General features: G+C 34.1%; 1 protein-coding gene across 1 annotated transcript in view; it reads left to right on the forward strand.

The window, feature by feature from the left end:
• The window catches only part of CFAP46 (cilia and flagella associated protein 46), a 71,273-nt gene that overhangs the window by 19,327 nt on the left and 29,497 nt on the right, over positions 1 to 22,449 (forward strand). Inside the window, exons 16-34 of the mRNA XM_088520008.1 lie at positions 1,458 to 1,600; positions 2,059 to 2,192; positions 3,532 to 3,744; positions 4,919 to 5,132; positions 5,470 to 5,619; positions 6,479 to 6,586; positions 8,118 to 8,299; positions 10,264 to 10,395; positions 12,296 to 12,461; positions 14,159 to 14,243; positions 14,367 to 14,505; positions 15,133 to 15,316; positions 16,987 to 17,146; positions 18,757 to 18,980; positions 19,870 to 19,995; positions 20,226 to 20,279; positions 20,357 to 20,518; positions 20,913 to 21,061; positions 22,220 to 22,318. Coding sequence (XP_088376134.1) covers positions 1,458 to 1,600; positions 2,059 to 2,192; positions 3,532 to 3,744; positions 4,919 to 5,132; positions 5,470 to 5,619; positions 6,479 to 6,586; positions 8,118 to 8,299; positions 10,264 to 10,395; positions 12,296 to 12,461; positions 14,159 to 14,243; positions 14,367 to 14,505; positions 15,133 to 15,316; positions 16,987 to 17,146; positions 18,757 to 18,980; positions 19,870 to 19,995; positions 20,226 to 20,279; positions 20,357 to 20,518; positions 20,913 to 21,061; positions 22,220 to 22,318 — 2,824 coding nt within the window. The remainder of the gene's footprint in view (positions 1 to 1,457; positions 1,601 to 2,058; positions 2,193 to 3,531; positions 3,745 to 4,918; positions 5,133 to 5,469; positions 5,620 to 6,478; positions 6,587 to 8,117; positions 8,300 to 10,263; positions 10,396 to 12,295; positions 12,462 to 14,158; positions 14,244 to 14,366; positions 14,506 to 15,132; positions 15,317 to 16,986; positions 17,147 to 18,756; positions 18,981 to 19,869; positions 19,996 to 20,225; positions 20,280 to 20,356; positions 20,519 to 20,912; positions 21,062 to 22,219; positions 22,319 to 22,449) is intronic.

The raw sequence follows: 22,449 nt of genomic DNA on the forward strand, positions 1-22,449 counted from the left end.
AGAGTCAGCAAAAGTTTTAGTATGGTATTCCAGCTGATGTAACACATCATTGTCTTAGTCTCTCTCTTTTTTTTTTTTTTTTTTTTTTTTAAACTAAGGCTACTTCCATAGTATCTGTAAGTTTTGGAGGTAGATTTGGAGTTATCAATTTTCATGGTAATTCAATGGAAATATTTCGTTGGTTCTCACTGCATGTTGGTAAACATGGAAAAACTTTCTCTCTTTTTGTCTTCAAATCTAGAAATTACATTTTTCAGTGCAAAACCTGCTTTGCCTAAGAAGCATTTCTACCAGCATTAGAGAAAAATACTCATTTGTGAAGTGTACATACCTAGTTAAGAAATTAAGTTAATTCCCTGCTGTTCATATTACACCTCTCTGTCATACTTAATTACTTGATGAAGCTGAAGGAAAATGGATTATCTGTCATTTCTGCTGAGACTCACCTGTTAAATTCTATATCCTCTTTCCCTCATTAATGGTTCCTTCAAGATGTATGAGAACCTTGGTCTGCTACAGAACTACGAGACATGTTAACAGAGGGTTCTCAACTGAGGGAGGGAGCAGTTTCAAATATGAGCTGCTTGCTGACTTTTACATGTCTGATCAAGCCTGCTTTCCTGGCGGTTGTTAACTTACCGCTAGGAATAGATGAAATCCTAGTAAACAGCTTTTTGAACCTATTCCAGATTTTTTTTCTCTGGACTGTTTCCAGGTTTCTCTTAAAGTAGGACATTAATTTACTCACTCTCATAGATTTCTGAAGTCCTTATGCTCTGGATGTTTATAGAGCTTTATAATTTTTTCTGTGTAAGTCTAAACTGAATAAGCAGGAGATCAAGGGACACTTTTCACAAATAAGCAGGGGTTGTTCAAATGTCTAAACAGAACCTGCTATGAGGTTGTTGAAGCTGGGTCATGTTTTCAGAGAGAAAACTTCATTAGAAGTCAAGCAGCTGCTTCTGGCCAAAAAAACCTAATCTGACAAATTTTTTATGTGTGTGTGTGTGTTTGTTTTTCTTAATGTTTCATGTTGCAATTAAAATAATCTTGCTCCTTTCTCTCTGTTATTTAAACATTTCTCTTCGTTACTGTTTATTTTTCCAGAAAGTCTACCCCATCCATGATTTAAGCACATTGAGATTTTAGTCTCTATCGTTGCATAGATCACCCCACTTCCATTGAAAATTGAATTAGAGAATATGCACTGTATGAAGTTAATACAATTTTTGTATGAACACTGAGACTTGTGTTTGAATGTGTTTTGAGAGCAATAAATTCTCATAACTGAAAAAAGGATTGAAGTAATATAAAATCTTTATTCATGGACTCTTTATGGTGGACTATATAAAGACTATGGCTATATAAAGACTTTTTAATTCTAAAATTAAGGTGATTTTATTTTCCCTTTTTGCCTCATAATATTAATGGTATTAAATGATTTTTTTTTCCCAAAGCACAGAAGAAGAAAGCTAGTATAGTTATGGATGATGATCAAGGCAGCAGCTTGCCAGGGGAATCATTACTGCCTGCTAAATCTTTCTCTTTTGAAAGAGATTTACTCAAAATGTTAGCAGAAATAAGATTCATTAATGCAGAGGTAAACAAAGTGTCATTCATATTTGTTCAATTTCATTTTATATTGACTTTAGTAATTATGCATATGAAGCAACTTCATAAAATTACTCCAAACAACTAGCTATATCCATAGTTTGTATTTTTAGTGATTTGTTTAGTCCTTTTCTTTTTTATGAAAGATATTACTCTAAACCTGTTATATCCGCTATTGTATTTCTGAAGCCTTAAAGTTTCAGTAAGATAAAAGGGGTTTTTCTATGTTATTTTTCCTAATGGAGTAGTTTATTTAATAAAATTAATTGTGGACCTCTGGAAAATTATGAACTGCCTTACATTATATTTCTCAAAGCAGGTTTTGTATTCCTACACAAAATCAGGAAAAATAAATATTGTATTTTTCCTTCTGGCGCAAATACTAAGGCAAAATCTATTTTCAGAATGATAAACAGTGTAGAAAATATGTTCTCTGTATCTTTCTAGGCAACGGTTCATTTATTAAGATTGCAAGGGATTGAACTGAATAATCGTGCTGTACTTCCAGAAGATACAAGTCAGCATCCCACAGGATATGTTGCATGTCTTTCTGAAAGTGATCCAGAGTGGAAAATATACAGGTGTTTCTATTTATAACAAGATCTATAAATCTATATTATATAGAGAGATTTATGTATCTATATATACATATATAGATATTTGGACAATGAAATTCTTTATGAAAAAAGATATATAAAATACATATTTTTTCCCCAAATATGTGTTTCTTGATAGCTCCTAAAACTTTTGTGATGTTTGAGTACCTGAACAAACATGCAATGAATTAGTTAAGTTGGCAAAGCTATTCTGTTGCTTCCAATGAAAAGGAATGAATAAAGGAGAATAGACTATAGCACCTTTCCTTTTTCTAGTCTCACAGTATTATTTGTTGCTAAAGAAGAGCGGGAGAGACTTCTAAAGATGATGTTTAAACTCTTTTCTGTTTATATTGATACTAATATTTCTGTTATAGTGGTCATCATGATTGGAAATAGCAGGATGTCGGCAGTGTTTACCTAAGCTGTGAAATAAAGTTAACTGTGCATTCTCTGCACATTATTGATGATTAAATATTTTTTTCTCATCATTTGCTTGCAAATGTTGAGTAAACCAGGAAAACGTATAAACTGGTCAGAACCAAGGAATATAGAAGATGAGGATTCTGTTTCTAGCTTACCCAGTTTACTTATTGTGCCACTGTCTTTCTTGTCAAACTAAAAACCTATAGAAAAAAAGCATTTTTGTCAGTATACATTGTACAGTTGTACAGTAATACTCTGCATCAGTTTCTGCTTTTGATTTCTTGATTTAACCATGACTTGTCATTCAAGATTCTGTTTTTAGTATTTTTTTCTAAATGATGGATGCAGTAAATATCTGAAAAATTGGTATATGCACAAAAGAATGATGTTGCATAAGCTATGAAAAGATGTTATTTCCTATAAAAAGATTAATGTAGTGTTTCAGAACATTTAGAACATCCACTTGAGTGTAAGAAGGCATGCATGTAAGTGAAAAAAACAGTTCCTAAACACTTGAAAGGAATGCCTTGCTTATATCTGTATCCAGTTAAAACTGTCATAGATATTTAATGATTTCTAGCACTGATGTGTGGATTCATGCGCACTTTTTATAAAATCCCATGGACAATGCGTGAAACAGATTATAGGTACTAGTTTTCTAAGCTGTTAGTACTGGAATGTCAGAGACTAATCATTTTATGTGGATAGTAATTCCTTTCCCGATTCATCTCCCCATTTAGGTAAAATATTTTAATAGATAAAAACCTAATAAAGGCAACCCAAAAGTAATTCCAAAAAACTTTTTTTTGTTATTGAGATACTCTTGCATATATACTTTTCTGATGCATCTATTTCAGTGTTAAAATTTTGGATTAATAGGTTCATATTAATTTTATAGTTCCTGGATCAACTCCTTGTCTCAGTACACTATGGAAAATTTTCAACGTGCAGCTGAAATAGGAGAAGAGTTAAATGAAGCCTGGATTGTTCACAATGCTGTGGTCTATGTCTTAAACTACAATAAACATCTTATCACTGCAGGCAGACAGAGGGAGATCATTGAGCATCTGCAGACTCTTCTTAGAGCAATCAAGAATGTTGGACACAATGGGTAAATAGATAAGTTTGCTTACGAGCATGTTTTTTTTTCCCCCTGAAGCAAATATATGAATTCCAAAAATACTCTAAAAAACAGAGTAAATCTCTCTAATGTTGAATGAATGCTGTTATTGTCTTTTATTAGAAGTAGTATGTGGAATATTTCAGAAAATCAACTCTCTTTTGTGGTTTGAAAATGAAGGCTTAAACCCTTCTATACAACATTTTTGCGGTTTACTGCAAGCCATATTAATTTTAGACTAAGACTTGTGAAATAATGCTTTGTCGACCTTGTCAAAAAGAATCAGGAAAAATTTCTTTCATACTCTCTGTTTTCAGGATAGCTTGAAAAGCATTTGAAAAGTATTTGCTTGTTGTGTTTTGCTCTGAAGTTTACTATATATTGTTTACTGTAAGTATTTCTATGCAGAATAAGATAGTAACTTACTGGTTCTGAAATCTAAAAGGGGAGAGAGAAGAAAATTAAGAGAGGATGCTCGTGAAAATGGGACTACCGATTTTCCAGTGTTTTAGAGAAATACTGTTCTGCGATGGATGCAGCGGGAGAATGATTGACAGTGACTTCAACACTAAGAAGTTGTGAGGAGCGGCAGCAAAGAGTTTTAACAATATTGTAGAGCAAAGATTAGAGTGCAGTTTATGCAAGGATGAAGACTAGTAATAGTTATTAATTCTGGTATTTAGAATGTGGTAATAGAGTCAACAGTAATCTCTCAGTCATATTTTGGTTTGAGCTTCCTCAGAAGAAAATTGTGATAATTCCAGTTCAGCAATTAATTCTCATATAAAATAATACACTATTGCAAATTAAAAAAAAGTGTTTGGTTTAGATTATTATGAAATAGCTTTTATTTTCTATATACTGGCCCACTATAAAACCAAGTTTTGAAAATTGTCCATGTTTTACATAGTTAAGAATATTTCTTTTTGTTGTTTTTTTTTTTTTCTGTGAGGAAAAAGAAGCTTCAGTTATAGGAAGACTAGGAAAGAATATGATACAAAGTATGAAAGCTAAACATTTTAATTGCTTCTCCAATGGGATATTTTTGTAACATCCATAACTCCTCTTTCTAAAAATATCTGGATTTTAAAGTAAAGCTAATTACTTTCTCTTGTCTTGGTGTGATGCACTTTGCAGTTCTGATTTTTTTTTTTTTCTTTTCCAGAAGTACTGTAATTTTACTGATGTTATGTAATGCTTTGGCTCGGGGCTTAATTCTTTGCTGGATTCCAAAACCAAAACTTGTTGAGAAGAAAAAAATAGATGCAACAACAGACAGAAATAGAAAAGCTGTGACAAAGGGACCTGAGAAAGCAAGTTTCACCCAGCTTTTGTCAGTAGATCCCAGTGGACTTCCTGATATCAAGGCAGCCATAGAGGTAAAAAGTCCTCATTATTGCAGTCCTTTTTTTTTTTTTTCTTTTCTTTTGTCTGCATTCATTTATTTATTGCACTGCATATAAATTTAAAATCTAGAAATTCGGTCAAGAAAACCAAGCTGCCCGCTTTTATAGTTTGATCCCAGCTGCTCTCCAAATCCATAGTGAAGTTTCTTACTAGTTGAAGCTGAAGACTGCAAGTTTTATTTGCCGTGCTAGTTATAGAGATGTTAAGCATAGAGATTCGTTCATGGTAACAGTAATACAGCTCACTGACAACTTATGTTCTATACAAAATCTGTGCACATTTCAATCTCTTTGTCTTTTTGGTGTTTAGATTTGTGAATTTGCCCTAAATTTGATAGCCAGAACTGTACCTACTGAAACGGTACCTATGTCTGTACAACAACAGATCATTGCTACATGGGTGAAAGCAAAACAGTTGCATCATCAGCAGATTGGGCTTAAACTTGTGACTGAGGAGGAGGTATTATTTCTCTGTAATCTGGTTTAACACTGAAACTTCTCTGTGAATAATTCTAATTACATTTATAGATTCATTCAATAATAGAGTTATCTATGAGTATTTTCTACATATATTTGAATACAATATGGAAAAAATGTTGGAAGTGTTCACACAGATCACTACTAAATGCAACAAATTTTCATGTCAGGTATGGCAATGGGTCTGCATTTCTTAATTCTGCCTTCTGTTTTTAGTTACCCAGAATAAGTACAGTGATGTTTGCCATATTAAGACTGTATAACAAAGCTGTTTTATGAATTGATACTTTTAAAATAATAAAATGACTACCTTAAAATACCTGATAAAAATCAGCGAATGTTAGCCTTTAATGTGAACTCCTTATATATATATCTACCTATATCTAGATACATATTTAAAGAGTCCATACTAAAGACTGATAGATATATATGGAATATGAAACTAGTAAGTTGAAAATCAGTATTTTATCCTTAACTTTTTATTTTAAACATGTTAAGTAAAATCAGCATATATTAGGATATATATATCCATATATCAGGATATATGGAATTTATATTCATTGTATTGTTGATATGTTTTTCTATATATTGAAAGAGTAGCAGTTCAAAGTTTCCCAGTGTTAGTAAAGAGAACAAACAAAAGCAAAATACCCAAATTTATCATTTAACAGCACAATAAAGAACAGTAGACTTACTTACAACAGGAATTGAGGTTTCTGTAGATAGTATGCTTTTTTTGAGATAACTGTAGATACTATGCTTTTTCATCTCCTTTAATGTCTTTCATAATAGTCTACTTGGAAAAAAAAATCTCTAAGTGTGAAATTCCTCTTACCACTCAGAATAATGATGAAGCAGAAAATCCTAACACAAGAGTTCTTACTGGTCTAGAGATGTATTCATGTAACAACTTGGGTCTCATGGATTTCACTGTTCCCAGCTTATCTCAGGTTAGTTTTATATTACTATTGAGTTTTAAGAAAGTGCCTGCACTTTCATGCACATGTATAAAAGTGATTTCAGCCTTAGTTTTGGGTGGAGACAAAAATAATTAATTGTGAAACCTTTCTTACACCATTTTTTTTATTTTAAACATTCCAAGAAATTTAATAACTATAGCAAGCGAAAGATTTTTCTGATGGAATACTTGCATTTATCCATAAAACAGGTAGGATACCATTAGTGTAACTGATTATACTCATGGCTGGCAAATGCATTCTAAATCGATCTGTATTGATGATCTTATGTTTTTGTGCAGAAGATAAAACCTTATCTTAGGATATGTATCCAAAGTGCTCAGAATTTCAGCACAGACCATAGTGTTACAGTAAACTTACTTCGGAAGTTGCAAGGTAGAAGACAACTAAAACTCGTTATTTAAAAAATAAAGTGGGTTTCATGCAAAGTGGAATCACATTCTTAACATGGATTCTTAAAGTGCTTTGGATCAGCCTTCCATTATTGCTCATGCTGAATATTGCCAAACTTACCCTCCAGCCCCACTGATTACCAGCCTCTTCAAGAGAAACAAAGAGGGTGTATAAAAGGTTTGTACCCTGTATTTTCAAAGCAGTGAGTTGTGTCAGAATTCCCTTTGCAGTTTTGCCTGTTTGTTTACTGTATATAGCGTTTTTACTTTCTGCTGTAAAGAGCTTTCTTAAAGGACTGTGACATATTTCCCCATCAGTCAACTAGGAATCTTACAAAATCATCTAAAACTTCTGTAGAAATCCTTTTCCCTAAAGAGTAGGGTCTGGTTCCTGGTAAATCTTTAGGTGTCTAATTTCACTTGATCTAAATATTTCTACCAAATATTATGAGTTTGCTTTAACAGTGGCTTGGTTTGGAAGAGCTATACTGTAATATTCTCTTTGTGCCCCATTCATCAACAGTTCCCATTATCTTCATTCAGAAGGTGATGCTTTCTGACACATACAAAAGCTCGCAAATCATTTAGGTACTGCAATGAAACTATATATCCTTAAAACAATGTTGTTATGGAGCTAGGTCTGTCTCTCTCGCTTCTCTTTGGCTTAACTACAAGGGCTTTGAATTGCAAATGTCCTATTCCACTCTGACCATCAGGAGAAGAGAACTGTGAACATGCAGTGATTGCTGACAGATAGTGCTGGTCAAAAAGCCGCACACATTTGTAGCTGGTTTTACATTACAGTCATAATACCACAGGGTGAATGATGTTTCTTTGTCCACTGTCCATTTTGTTATGCTTCTCAATGCTATGAAAGTACAGCTGTAAGTATTTATGTAAGTATTACATAAGTAATACGTATTATATAAGTATTTATTTATTAGTACGTTACACAAATAAATATATGTGGCACGTTATTCACTTTTAAAATCTTACAGTAATATGAATGTATACTGAGGTATACATGAAGCTGGTGTGAAAAGCATAAATAACTGTTGTACATAAAAAGACCACGATAAAAGCATGATAATAGTTTTAAATATTTTTTACAGTTAGTGAAATTGGCTTTAGATTGTCCCTGGTCAGATTCATTTGTGGAATTACAGACACTGACACGACTTATGCATTTTGCATATGTATCACATGAATATGAAATAGTGATGACTTGTTCCCAAAGGATCTTGCAGTCAGCTGATAATTTTTGCTTCAATAATGACACTGGGAAATGTGAAATGTAAGTATATAGAATTTTATGTGATGATATGTCATATTTGAGCTAAGTTTTGAAGAATGAATATATGGGGTAAATGCAAAAGTGAACCAAATTTTCTTTTTTCCAATTCTGTCTTCAACAGTTACTTAAGTACTTAGGCTAGATTTTAGCCCTCCAATATAGCCTGGGTAAAAGACAGTGCAAAATCTAGACTGAGTCTGATCTCAGTTCAGGAAGGGATATGAATTTTCTATTCCATGTGAGTCAGCAGGGCACATATGCCTTTAAATGTCTTCTGGAGAGCAGTGCTTTTCTGGAGTCTCTGGCAGTCACAGTCTTATCCTATTTTTATGTTTTCCAAGCAAAAAATAGCTTATTCTAATACTTGTGCTAATTCTAATTACTTCCAATGCTGTGCACGCTCTGATATGCAGAAGCTTGTCCAGTGTTCACAGAAGAAGCCAAAGCTATGAGTGACAATAGGTGATGGCAGCTGCTTTTTTTTTTTCAAGATTTGATCTTAAGTCTAGCCCCAAGTCATGGTGTTCACTATAAATTCTTACCGTCTCCTGCGGTCATGTGGCAGGGCTCACAATTGTTTAATACTGCCTATTTATATGGGAGCAATGGGGACATTTTTATAAAAAGCCCAAGGCCTTACTGAAATGTTAGTTTAAAACTTCTATCTCCAAAAAAAAAAAAAAAAAAAAAAACAGTTATAAGAGGATGTATTGGTGGGATCCTTTATTTCAGAAATGATGACAGTCCTAGGTGATTCAGCTTTTCATGCAAGTTCCACCAAAACTAAATGCAAGTTACTCAAACCTGAATTCATTTCCTTTTTTTTTTTTTTTTTTTTAACATAGGAAGATAAATGCATCGTACATTTTGAATATAATTTAGCATTTATTTTTCTGTGACCCTCCATGAAAAAATGCATGAGCTATGTCAGATTCAGTTTTTCACTATGTGTGTGAAATCAAATTTTCTCCTAAATAAGATACTTAAAAATGAAGTACATACTTCAAGAGCATTGGAAAACTAGAGAAAATGTGTGATGAATATACTGAATGATAACGTTTTGTGCTTTGCCACAGGAAGTAGTAATGAAGAAATGAAAGATAAACTTACTCAATCTTTTTATGGTAAAAGGCACCTAAAGGACAAAGACATAGAGGCTTTGAATTGCCTCGTTAAGCTCTGCGGTAGAGCTCTGGTGCCCTCTCGTGCTCACAGCCATAACTGCCCAGTTCTCACCACCGAGAAATGAGTAGTTAGTAAACACGAGTTCCCTAAAGAAGTTATTTTCTTTTTCTTCACAAATGTCTACAGTTCAGGTCTTATTATGGTTGTACATTGTAACCAAAACGTTAAAAAAAATGAAATTTGTGTTACCTATTTTCTTAAAAAATCAGCCTTATCCAAATATGCTAGAATGGAATTTCATTTTATGAATTATCTCTTTCCTGTTATTGACATCTATATTTTCCACTTCTAAATTTACAGTACAATTTAAGTCAATTTCTTCAAGGCCTTATTCATGTTTTTATCAGGCACAAGGGAGATCAAGAATTATATCAAGATATATATCAGGAACTATATCCCGTTTTCCATATTTCTGTTTTTAAATGCTAGATGTCTAGTTTGGACTTTGAGTTAATCTTTTGTTTGATGTACCACTGTACAGATAGTGGGGAATAGCGAGGAGAAACCCCCAAATCTATTTTTTCCCTTCATTAAGTGTAAATAGTTTGTTTTTTATCAGACTCCACGGTTATTTTTGCTAGAGTTAAGAAGAAATTTTATTTCTGATATCTGCTCACATAATGTTCAATTTTTCAAATATATTCTGGTTTTAATAGAAATGTATGTCAAAGCACTTGCATGTAAAAAAGGTGAGGACGTCAACCTAGTAACAAAATGAAAGCACTGTTAATAGGATCGTATTCTGTAAGACTAGTCTTGAATTATTTGCTGTTACTCAGGCCTGAAAACACTATGAGACAAGAAATGTTAAGTACTGCGGCCTGTATACAGGGGAAGAATATAATGGCAAATTTGTCTGGGAAAAAACATCTGCGTGTAGCAGCATCAAAAGCCTTTGTTCAGAGTGCCAGGTATGTTTTATATTGAGAAAGTAGACTAATACAAAATACAGTTAATTTTTGACTGATTTTGGCACAGCTTATTCTTCTCTCCTGAGGTTGATAAAAATATTTGTAACTTGAATGCTTAACAAAGGATTTGACAGAATTTTAGAGCTTACTAAGATCATCAAGTACCACATCTTCCATGTACCTGGCATTTTTGCATTGTAGAATTATAGCATAACCCAGTTTAGAAGAGAGCTCAGTAGGCCTCTAGTCCAACCTCCTGCTCAAAGCAGAGCCAGAAAATCTCCAAGGGTGGAGATTACATGACCTGTTTGATTAACCTGCTCCATTGCTCAGCTGCCCCCACAGTGAAAAGGTTTCTCCCTAACAGGCAGTCTGAATCTTCCTGTTTCAGTTTATGCTCTTTGTACTCTTCCTCTTGCTATTTACCACTCTAGAGAGCCTGGCTCTGTCTTCTAAATAATCTCCTAGTCAGGTTGGCCTGAAGCCACCATTTCCCAGGACAAACCAATTCCCTTCCCTGTGCCCTTCCTTACGGGGCAAGTGCTCCAGCATCTCAATGGCTCTCTGCAAATCTCGCTGTGCTTGGTCCATATCTTACCTGTACTGGGGGGCCCAGAACTGGGCACAGGAGCTTGGATGTGGCATAAGGAGAGGAGAGGGTGGTAATAACTTTGTACTGTGTACTATCATGTGTACTTAGCATGCTAAGATTTTTTGTTTGTTTTTTATTTTTTTTTATAATGAGAAACCAACAGAATAGGAATTCAGACAAAGGAGATTATACCAGTGGAAAAAAATCTCACGTAGATTTTTGATAATTTTTATAATGAAGAGTCTTATGTTGCATGGGAATACAGTAAAAACATCAATGCAATACCAGGTTATTACTGCTTTTGCTGAGTATGGGAAGGTGTTCTATGTATACAAAAATGGAAGATATATTTTACAGTGAGCTGGTATGCTAACCTCTCATTGGTGAAATGTATATGGCGATCACAGAATCACAGACTCACAAAATGTTTGAGGTTGGCAGGGTCCTCTAGAGATCACCTAGTCCAAGCCCTGCTCCAGCAGGGACACCCAGAGCACGGGGCACCTGGGCACATCCAGGCGAGTTGGAGATCTCCAGAGCAGGAGCCTCCACAGCCTCTCTGGGCAGCCTGTGCCAGGGCTCGGGCACCCTCACAGCAAGGAAGTTCCTTTCTGCCCAACTCTCCATCCTGTCTAGGTACCTCTGAATGGCAGCGCAGCCCTCGGGAGTGTTGGCCGCTCATCCCAGTTTGGTATTGTCTGCAAACTTGCTGAGGGTGCCCTCTGCGTCCAAGTCATTGATGAACAAGTTGAACAGTACCGGGCCCAATATTGATGCCTTGGAGACACCACAGGCCTCCAGCTAATTTGGGCTCCATTTATCACAACCTTCTGAGCTCTGACATCCAGCCAGTTCTCAATCCACTTCACTGTCCACTCACCCAGCCTACACTTCCGAAGCTTTCCTATGAGGATGTTATGGGAGACTGTCGAAAGCCTTGCTAAAGTCAAGGTAGACAGCATCCTTGGCTTTCCCACCAACCATCCAGCTAGTCATCCCATCATAGAAGGTTAGCAGGTTTGTCATGAGCATCTTGCCTATCCATGCAGGTCTCCTGCCCCCCTTGCTTGACATCTTTCTTGTACGAATGCACCAATCCCAAGCTTGGAGGAAGTGGTGCCAACTCTTCTGGATCCCTTTTCCTTCTAGGGCACTGGCCCAGGGGATTCATCCAAGTAGGCCCCTGAAGAGGTCAAAGTTAGCTCTCTCAGCTCTCTCTAAGCCACAGATTTTGTTGTAGCAGAAAAATCCTTATTCTGGTTAGAGCACGAGTTTTTCCTCCATTAAAATGTACTTTCTTTTCTTCAGATATGCAGGTGAAGCAGGAAATTATTCCCTTGTAATGTATGCAGCTAGACAGTTTTGGAATACATGCTTACCTTTGATAGGTTCTCCATATGACAGAGAACAGCTTAAAGAATCTACTGAAGTAATTCTCAAGCATATAATTAAAGCAGAATCTAAAAATAAACAGGTAAGAATATCTAACAGCTATTATTAGCTGTGCTTGTGTTTAGTGGCTGGTATTGATTTTAAAAATTATGCTTTGCTTTGAAGCCATGGGTACCTTCTTCAGAGTTACCTTTCCTAAGGGGGAATAAAGTTTTCTTACCTGCATTCATGTAACACACATATATGCATGCATGCAACCACATACTCTTTCTCCATTTTACTGTTTTTCTGGTTAAGGCCACTGTTAGGATTGGAGTTGTTTTTTTTGTTTGTTTTAATAGTGTCTCACTCTGTGAAGCTTTCAAATGAGAATATTTAGAAAATCCCCTCCCCAAAAAATCTGTCATTTCCATGGAGGATGATGATAGACCTTAAAAAAAAAGAAAAACGTACCACTAGATTACTGCTCCTCTCAACTGCAGATTCTGTTTTCATTTCTACCTGGAAAAAACAAAAAATTCATATATCTTAAGTCAGTTTTTAGTAGTGTGTTTGGCACTTAGGTGGTAGGAAGAATTATAATTCAAAAAGTGCTAGGTGTTGATAAAATTATATATCTGCAGATTTCCTTTATGAACAATATATGTAAACTGAAGAAACCTGTTAAAATAATATGCAGTGTTTAAGTGTGTAGGTAACGTGTAACAGATAACGGATCTTGTCACATCAAATTTCTTCTGCACAATGAAAGGTCCATGTATGTTTAGAGCTTTTTGTTTTCTTACTACAAAATTCCCTGTAGTTGATACATTTCTGTCTAGAATTACCTGTCACTGAAGCTGATCGGAGCTTTCCGTGCATTTCAGTGGACATAAAATCAAACCTTAAAAGTTTTAGTAGTAACTTTTGCATTCAAGTTCAGTGATGCCAGTGTGACACTAGGTGTGCACCTGAGATCATCTAGCAATGTAGTACAAGAGTAGAAACTTAATTTTGCTTTCCCCTTATGTCACATGTAAATCTCTAGCAATCAGATATGGTAACTAGTCTACTTTATTCAAAGCCATTAGGAGACAAAATTAGTGAGTATGATGTGCACCCAAAAGCACAATGTGTGCTGCTAGCTCATTAACAGTTAAATTCATGTTTCATTTGCTGATTTTTTTCACCAGTGCAAGATGTTTGTGATAACAACCATCTATCACTAACTGGTGTGATTGTTATAGGGATAGGCTTATTAATTAATAATTAGCGATTAGCTCAACTAAATGGAGTACACTGCCCCTGGTAAAATGCTATAGAATTTCTTCACCCTGAGCGTACAGGGGTCTCTCAGCCTTGCAAGAAGTCGACAAATGCTAATATATTTCTTCCACCTGAATGCTTAGGGGACTCTCAGCTTTATAAGGAGTTGCTTTAGCCCAGTGTTCCAGGTTAAGGGGAGATCCTGCTGCCCTCGGCTGTCCCGTGGTTCTACAATACAGTATTTTATTGTCTCATGTTATTTAATTAGGGTAGGAATACTGTCTGAGCGCTGCTGAGTCTGGTTATTGCTGTTCTGGTTGCACATTATAGAATTCATTCTTGATAAACAGTTGTAGTTTTCATTTTCTGCACAAATAGCTATTCAAGTAATAAGGTGAAGTGTTTGTATTCAGTTTGTAGTTCATATCACTAGGTTATTAAATCTATGAATTAGTCAGAGAAAAAAAAAGCACAACAATGCTTCGAGACATATTCTAATGAAAAGATAAAGGACAGTTTTCTTTGTCTTTTTAGGAAAAGAATGATACATTGCCTTTGCATCAGTGGCTTACGAAGGATTTTCTAAGTAATGAATTATCACTTGGACACTTTCTCCCAGGCATGTTCTTCTTTGCTTTGATTTGGTTATAAACCTCTCTGTCCACCACAGTATTTTGTGATGCAACTGTCCTAATTTTGAAGTATATGAATAAATCATTTATCATTTGAACACACTTCAAAGGTGCTGAGGAAGATCTGACGCTGCGAACCTCTTTATATGGGTTATTATTTCACATACATGCTGATAAAGCTGATTGGGAGACAGCACTAAAAGTGCTAGATGAAGCTGTTCAGGTTTTGCCTCGGACTAGACACAGACTGTAAGTTGATTGACTTATTTTTATTAAAATGAGTCTTGTAATTCTTGAGCAGTATAAAATTTAAATTTCTGTCATAAGGTCTGTCTGTTTTTTTCTCCTTTTTTTTTCTTTTTTTTTTTTTTTCTTTTTTTCACATTGTTATGATGATACCGTGGTTACATTTTTGTCAATTACAACATTTGAAATACAGGCTGAAAATATGGGTGTGTTTTTTCCGTGAAAAGACATATGTTGACATTGCTTCTTATCATTAAACTGTTCATAATATTTGTGAATTTCAGCTTTTAAACTTTAATACATAAGTGCTATATAACTTTTACAAGAAAATGGAATAGGGAAAATGGATTTCCGAATAATAAAAAATTTTAATATTCCTAGCTGCAGATTCCTTTATGTTAGAAGGAAGCTAAATTGTCTACAGTATTGTCTATGGAAATCTAGAGTACAGTTTAGATAAAGTCTTATCCGAGTTCAAAGATTTATGATCTTCTGCAAAGATTTATGTTGTTTTATGAACATTTACATCTCTGCCCTATATTGATGTGAACTAGTTTATCTCTCCTACTCAAAAAGTAATTTCCTAATAGAGATGTGAGTAATTTGTAGTATTTTTTTTTCCTCTTCTAGATTGATTTTTAAACATGTGGTTATAGTGAAGGCAAGGCTGGGATATAATTTTATGATGGACATTCAGAAATTCAAAGATGAAAGTGAAGATTATTTGTCACTCATGTGGCATCATCTGGTAACAGTCTCCAAGAGTATTGCTGGGCAATTAAGCTGTTTTCAAAATGCAATTGATGCTTTGCAGGTTTGTGAATTTTCATTATAGTTTTAAGGCTGAGAAAATTATGCTTCTAATAAAGGATTCATGAGATTGCAAATGTCGCAAAGTATGTAATGAAGCAGTTGGTAGGCCATATGTGTGGACGCTGTTTTGATGTGTATATTCATACATTAATTTTCTGATCTCTTAATTTGACCTTGTTCCTTTAAAAACAAAAACCAGTAAGATAAAAGCTGAAATATATGCATGTAACAAAAAATCTGTGGTTTGTTATGTAAAAAAAAAGTTATATAATTATTTACATTTCCTGAAGATAATTCTTCATTAAATATCCACTGCAAATATTAAAGTTTGACACTTAATCCAGCATCCACTAAAGCTAATGGATTGCTTTTCATTTATTGTGTAGTCCTAAATTGTATGTATGAAATTACTGAGTACAATCCACAAAAAAATTGAAGGCATGAAAACTTACACCATGCTTGCTTAGAAGCAGCATATTGTGTACTAAAATAGACCACTTGTTTACCAGAAATCAGACTTAACATGTCATGTCAATATGGCAAAAAGCATATTCTGCTCTCTTTATTGCCACATTTTGTCCTTGGTTTTAACCTGCTTTCCTAAGGAAGTAAGATTTAAATAATTGCTTTACCTTTCCAAATTCCTCTATCCTATCCACCATCCGAACTTTTTAAATTTTATTATATTTGTTTAGCTTCAGTCAAATTTGAGAAGGATAGCAGGTATGAGATATTAGTTTAGTTGAAATGGCAGCTAACTGTAAGAGATTCTGAGACCTCTTCTGTAGACTTGGCAACAAAGGTTACTGTAGGAGCACAACTTCTATGAGAAATCGCAGAAAGAAAAGTATGTTTATAAATGAGAAAGATGAGTTATGAATGTCATGACAACAGTGATGATCTGATGTTTTGTGAGAAAACAGAATTCTACAGGAAATCAACATTCATTACTTTTGCTGTTCATTAAGCTACTTTTCTTCTGTTGTTGGGTACTGTTAACTGGGGGGAAGGAGATCTGTTCAGCTTTGCTGAGTTGGCTTTTAAGTGCTGTTGGGCCATTCATCATTTCCACAATTTAAGCTTTTTTTTTTTTTTTTTTAGTCTTCCCTTTCACTACTTAAGTATTCTTAGCATTGAAGGCATTGTCAGTGGAAAGGAGGAAAATGTCTAATATTATTTTATGGGGTTTTGGTTTTAACTTTTTATCTTTGGTCTGGAATTATACATAAGTTTAGTACATATTTGTGATCATTTAGTTATGGAACTAAGTGTTAGCAATTCTTTTAGTAATGGAAAGTATAAAAATATATGAATTAGCCAATTGAATGCTATAACTAATTGACATTAGATTATTTTTTACATCTTGGAAATTTCTGGAAAAATATATCTTTGAAAAGCTGCAGGATGGTGTATGATTTGAATCTTGCTATCCAGTAAAAGTTCAGGTGAGTCCGCTCAAAGAAAAGTGACCGAGTGTTGAAAAACTTTTTGAAAATACTTTTCTGAAAATACTTTCAATTTATTGTAATTTTCAGATTATGTAATCCAAATAAACTATTTTCTGTCAAGTTATTTGTTTCTGTTAAAAATGTATTGAATATAATTTTAGTGCTTTATCATCATGTGGTGCTCATCAAATATAAACTAATCTTTGAACTATCACTTTTACAGAAAGAAGAAAGTGAGTGGCAGAAAGTTGATTATCTGCTGGAATTTGCTGAATGGTTATATTGCAACCAGTTTCCTCTTGATGAAGTTATTAAAACTCTCCACTGGGCAGTAGATATCTTGCGGCGTATGAAATCTTCCATGCCACCTTCCCAAGGAGAAGGTGTGTATATACATATAGCCTTCCAATTAATTTCTTAGTAACAAATGCAGAAGGTTGTTTTATTTTACAGTGTAGCTGGCGCATATGAGGAACAATGTGGGAATGTGGCTCTACTTTCTCTGGTATTCTCAATAACTCTTTCAAGGGAAGCTTAATCGTGTCTGCAAAGCCAGCAGGCCACCCAGAGCCACTCTTGGGGCCCTGCTCTGAACAAGCAGAGCTGCTGTCCCTCCGGTGTGGGCGCTAGCGCCTCCTCCCTTGGCAGGTGCCAGCAGAAAGCAATGCTGAGCCGTAGGTTTCAGATGCAGCTGTGTGGAGGTCCAGGTGGCATGATCCCAGCAACCAGTTTTGCAGCACTATTTAATTGAAAGAGCACCTTCTGAAACTGTACTGTGTGGCAATAACCAACATCTGCTCTGCTCTTGACTTATTTTCTTCTAGATAAATTAAATGGATCACAAAAATACTTGTGGTGTTGCAATGAAAAAGAAAAATCTGTGATGTCTCTAGTATCACTTACATTATTAAAGTTACACTCTCAATATTCTCCTAATATTTTTTGTGTTACCCACAGTCTCATGGCAGTTTAGAGTTTTTAATTTTTTCTTTATTGATATTTCCATTCAGTTTTCAGATGGCTGTTTATGCTTGCTGGACTCTTCATAACACTTACCTTCCTTTCCCTATGTTGCTTATGTTGTGGCAGTCATGTACAAACTTCACTAGTTTCGCCTGTTGCTTTTTTTTTTTTAGATTTCCAACTTCATCTATCACCGTGGACTATTGGCTGGTGTTATGCCATTGCCTTGTGTTTTAATATAGTGTTGTAATACAGTAATTTGACACTGAAGGAGGATTGTGGCTTTATGGTACTTCAGACTGAAAATCCTCAAAATTGGTTGTTTTTGAGGTGAACTTCAAGGAAAGTTGGAATGTACATAAAGTATATGAGTTTATTACTGAAAAAAATTCAAGAATTATACAGCACAAGGGAGGATGGTTCGAGTAGCGGAGCATCTTTTGTATTTGTGAAGCCATCAGGACATTTCATTATAGGTGCAGCAATGAGCCTGAGCTATATTTTTGACTGCTTAAAATTGACCCACTGAATTATTGGGGATTTTTGGTTTGGAAGTGAATGATGGCCAAATGTACTTTCGCCACTAGCTAAGATAAAGGTAGTTAGGATGTCGTCCTTGCCAGCTATTTGCTGTAAATACCAAACTTGACTGAAACACTTCTTAAATGACTGAAGATAAGTTAAAATGACTTTCACAGAGATTTATGATGAAGAAGACATAGTCAAAGGTGTGCTTGCCATTTCTTTTTTAGACTTTTATGACTTAATTTACATAATTGTTTCATTATTAATAATTGAAAATGTGATACAGATAGCATTGTGTCACAAAAGGAAGAACAACTTCAGTAAGCAGATTCCCATTTTTCCATGTTTCTAATAATGTTTTACATGTTTGTTTTCACTTAAGATATTTAACTTTGAATTAACTGTTAAATTTGGACTAGATGATCTCTAGAGGTCCCTTATGATCTCAACCATTCTGTGACTCTGTAAATACCGAGACTGAGACATATTATTTGTTTTTTAACAGAAAAAAATACTTTAATGAAATTATTGCCTATAGAAAATCTGAAGATGGACATTGGAGGAAGTGGTATGATGCCCACAATTGCTTTGGAAGATCTGAGTAATATTAGGCAATTGGAAGCTTTTTTTAGAGCACATACTTTAATGGCTATAATTTTTGGTCATAGTTCTCCTTTTCATCAGCAACACTGTTTGATGGCATATGCTTGCATCATTCGTATTTGGCAGGTGAGAGCAGCTGTTAAATGAGGCCATCAGATGTTGAGGTACCTTGTGGACAGTGTCAGCTATTAATTGAATATTTTAACCATATCTTTACTATACTGTTTCCAATTTTATAGTTGGTGGGTTTTTCATTTTTAAGTGTCAAATAAAAATTGTAGCATAAACAAAGGAGAAATTATTATGCATTGAGTATTAGAAAAATCTCTGAAGGGACAAAATCTATACTTGGTAATACTAATGTCTCAAATCAGTAGATATAAGACAAAATAGAGTTAATGGTATCGCTGGGATGTTTCAACTAGTCAGTAAGCTATAGCTTACATAATTTTATTTCAAATCACTGTAATTAATATACAAAATATATAAAATGAATATGTGTATTTTTGTATATTTAGAAACTTCTGTTATATAACGTTCCCTAGAAGACTATCAAAGATCAATCCAGAAAGAGAACATACTTCTTCTCTTTCATATTGGCAAAGTCACTTTCATGTGAAATTTGTTCACTGTAGAGTCCTAAGCAGCCTAGACTGGTTGTTCAAAAAACAAACAAACAAACAACAACAAAAAATGCTTAATTTGCAACCATGTAGGTTAACAAGTAGCAGTATTATCTATTACAGTGATGGTATCATCTATTGATATAGTGAGAGTAAATTTGTTTGGTCAAATTAGTTAACTACTTAAGTGCATTATTGTGCTCTTCCTAAATGCTTGCAGAGCTAGTGGCATTATCTATGAGTCAGTGAAATTTTGGTTTTGTGAGGAAAGTTTTGTTAAGTAAACTAGGTTGTGTGATGCTTTATGATAGCTGTAGGTAGTGACATACATTGAATAATCATGCTAATTAGCAATTTTCAGTGAAAAAAGTGGAATTATTTTTATTGTCTAGGTTTCTCTGTCAGCATCAACACCTATTCTGAAAGTAATATCAAAGACTTCACAACTTACTACTCTTCAGAGTGTGCAGTCAATTATTGCATCTAGGAAAGAAAAGGACAAAAAGGAAGAGAAACAAGTAAGAATCGCTTTCCATCTGTTTTCTAGGCGATGTTTGCCATGGGTCACGAGTTGAATAGTTGAGATGCTTTTCTATGAAAACTCTAGCTTCTCTGTAGGTTTTGTCTCTGCGTCTGTATCGTATCTTCATTCATGGTCTCACAGACTTGACAGGTCATCAGTTTATGGGTGCTTCTTCTTTTTTCTCTTTTTGTTTGCTGCATTGATCAAAACATTGCTGTTTGGCAGAACCCACAGTCTAAAGGTCAGAAAAGAGACAAAACTTCAAAGGATACTAAACAGGTACCTTTTTATGTTAGTTGAATACTTAATGGAAGCAAAAATGCTAACTTTGGTCTTACGAATATTTTTAATCATAGGTTAAAGCTTCTGCTGTGAAAGAGAAGCCTAAAAGGAAAGAATCAATTTTACCAGCAAATGTGGAAGAATGGGCTAGCTATGACTGTCCCAGTGAAATCAGAGAGGCATTCAAACAGAAAACAAATAGTTATGGTATTAATGAGGAAAATTTCCCCAAACCTGTAAGTATGCTCCTCCACATTCTAAAGTGCTTAGTTTTGGGGGGGAAAAAAAAAAAAGAATAGCAGAGAACCATGCTGCATTTTTATCCCTGTGAGGTGAAAAATAGGCGTGGACAGTTGTCAGAAATACATAGGGGTTTTTTTGTTACTACTTCAAAAATGTTAGACCATCCTCTATATTCTGGAATGAACTTATCGTAGAGAATAAAATTAACTGAATTTCTATATAATTATCTGCTTTTTCAATTTGAAAGCTCATTTAAGATTTTTTTAAATAAACTAAAATTTAGCTTGAACTAAACTTTAAAGTTTTGAACTGAAAATTCATTTGAAATATATTTTCTGTGAAATTATGCCTATATTAATTAAATGAATTGTTTTTTTTTCTTTTTAGACTTGTACTTTATATTTTATTGACCTTTTAGCTGAAGAGCTACAGAAATTTTTTTGTCCCCACTTGACTCTTCCCATCTTTCAGCTGGCTGAAGTCATTGCTAGTGAAGTTGTGGAATGTAAAAGTCTATCTGATCTCTATCATCTTCGGTTTGTATGTTTTATTTATTTTAAATAAAAGAGGAACAAAATGCAGAGGACTTTCTATGAGTATTTTGCTAAATAGTTTATAATAGTTACTGTTTCATAGTTGTAATTTTTTAAAATTTTGTAAGTTTTTTTATTATTCATTTTGATACATTTTAATTAAGACTTATGATTTTTTTAGCATTCAATACAATAAAATTATCTATTGCTAAACCTGACCTCTACTAGAAAAGATATGCAAGATTATAAATTCAGGCCAGTTTCAAGTGAATAATTTTTTGACGTTTTATATCACCTAGCTGAAAAAAGCAAAGACCAAGCAAAATTCAATAAACTGTCTTTTAAGTTATCAAAATGCCAGACTCTGCATCAGACATATGTTGTGTCTTCAACTTTAGAACCCAAATAAACATCGCTAACTGTAGCAATCATTCTCTTTTTTATGATATTTACTTTGTGCTTAAAATTCTATTCTTTTAAAGCACGTTAAGCCCTGAGTATTTCGATTCAAAAATAGAGAATATGCATGCAAGTGCCTTTGCATTCCAAGTTACTGTTATTTTTAATTAAAATAATTTATTACACATTTTGGGCATGTATTGATCAATGTTTACTTATTATAGACAGTAATTAATAATTGCTTAATTTCAGATGGTTTGTGGAATATCAGAGAATGTATTTTTAAGCTTCTGAAATCTTACAAGTTAGAATAGATAAATATTCACATATACAAATGGATATGTGTTTATCTGAATCACCAGTTGATAACAAGTTTACTGTCTTACAATAATAAAGTTGTTTTAGTAATAGGAAATCTACCACCAAGCTTTGCTACACAATTCTTTCTTGACATCTCAAGATATGTTTTTATTTCATTTTATTTCAATCTCTAGATGGAGGGATAAAAAATACTCTGTCCAATGCAGAAAAGCTATTCAGTATGTATACCAAATAGCAGTTTAGTAAGTGTATTTGCATATATTGAGGTCTAATTTCGTTTTGAACAAATTTGTTTTAAAAGTTTGATACTGCCAATATTAATTAATATTTAAGACAAAAGGACTAGGAAACATGAAATATATCCTCTCTGGCATATGTTTATGTGAAGCAGCATTTGGGAGATTCTGATTATTTCTTAAATATTTCTTCTTCTTTTCTTAGAATCGCCCTCATATGTTCAGATTTAAAATTGAATGAAGCATCTTCATATCATGAGAGAACTGTTGGAGAAACATTCATCAGTGTATTAGAACAAGCAATGTATGTATTTCTACTATAGAGGGGCGTATTTAGCTTTTTTTCCTACAACTGATAAGAGCTAACAGAAAAAAAATAGTAAAAGTATAGTCTTTTAACACAAATGTGATACCTTTTGTGCTTTAAAATACAAT

Source organism: Tinamus guttatus, unplaced genomic scaffold, assembly GCF_059628265.1.
Source record: "Tinamus guttatus ecotype Peru unplaced genomic scaffold, ASM5962826v1 Tinamus_guttatus_pri_ptg000079l, whole genome shotgun sequence".
In the NCBI taxonomy this organism is placed as follows: Eukaryota; Metazoa; Chordata; class Aves; order Tinamiformes; family Tinamidae; genus Tinamus; species Tinamus guttatus.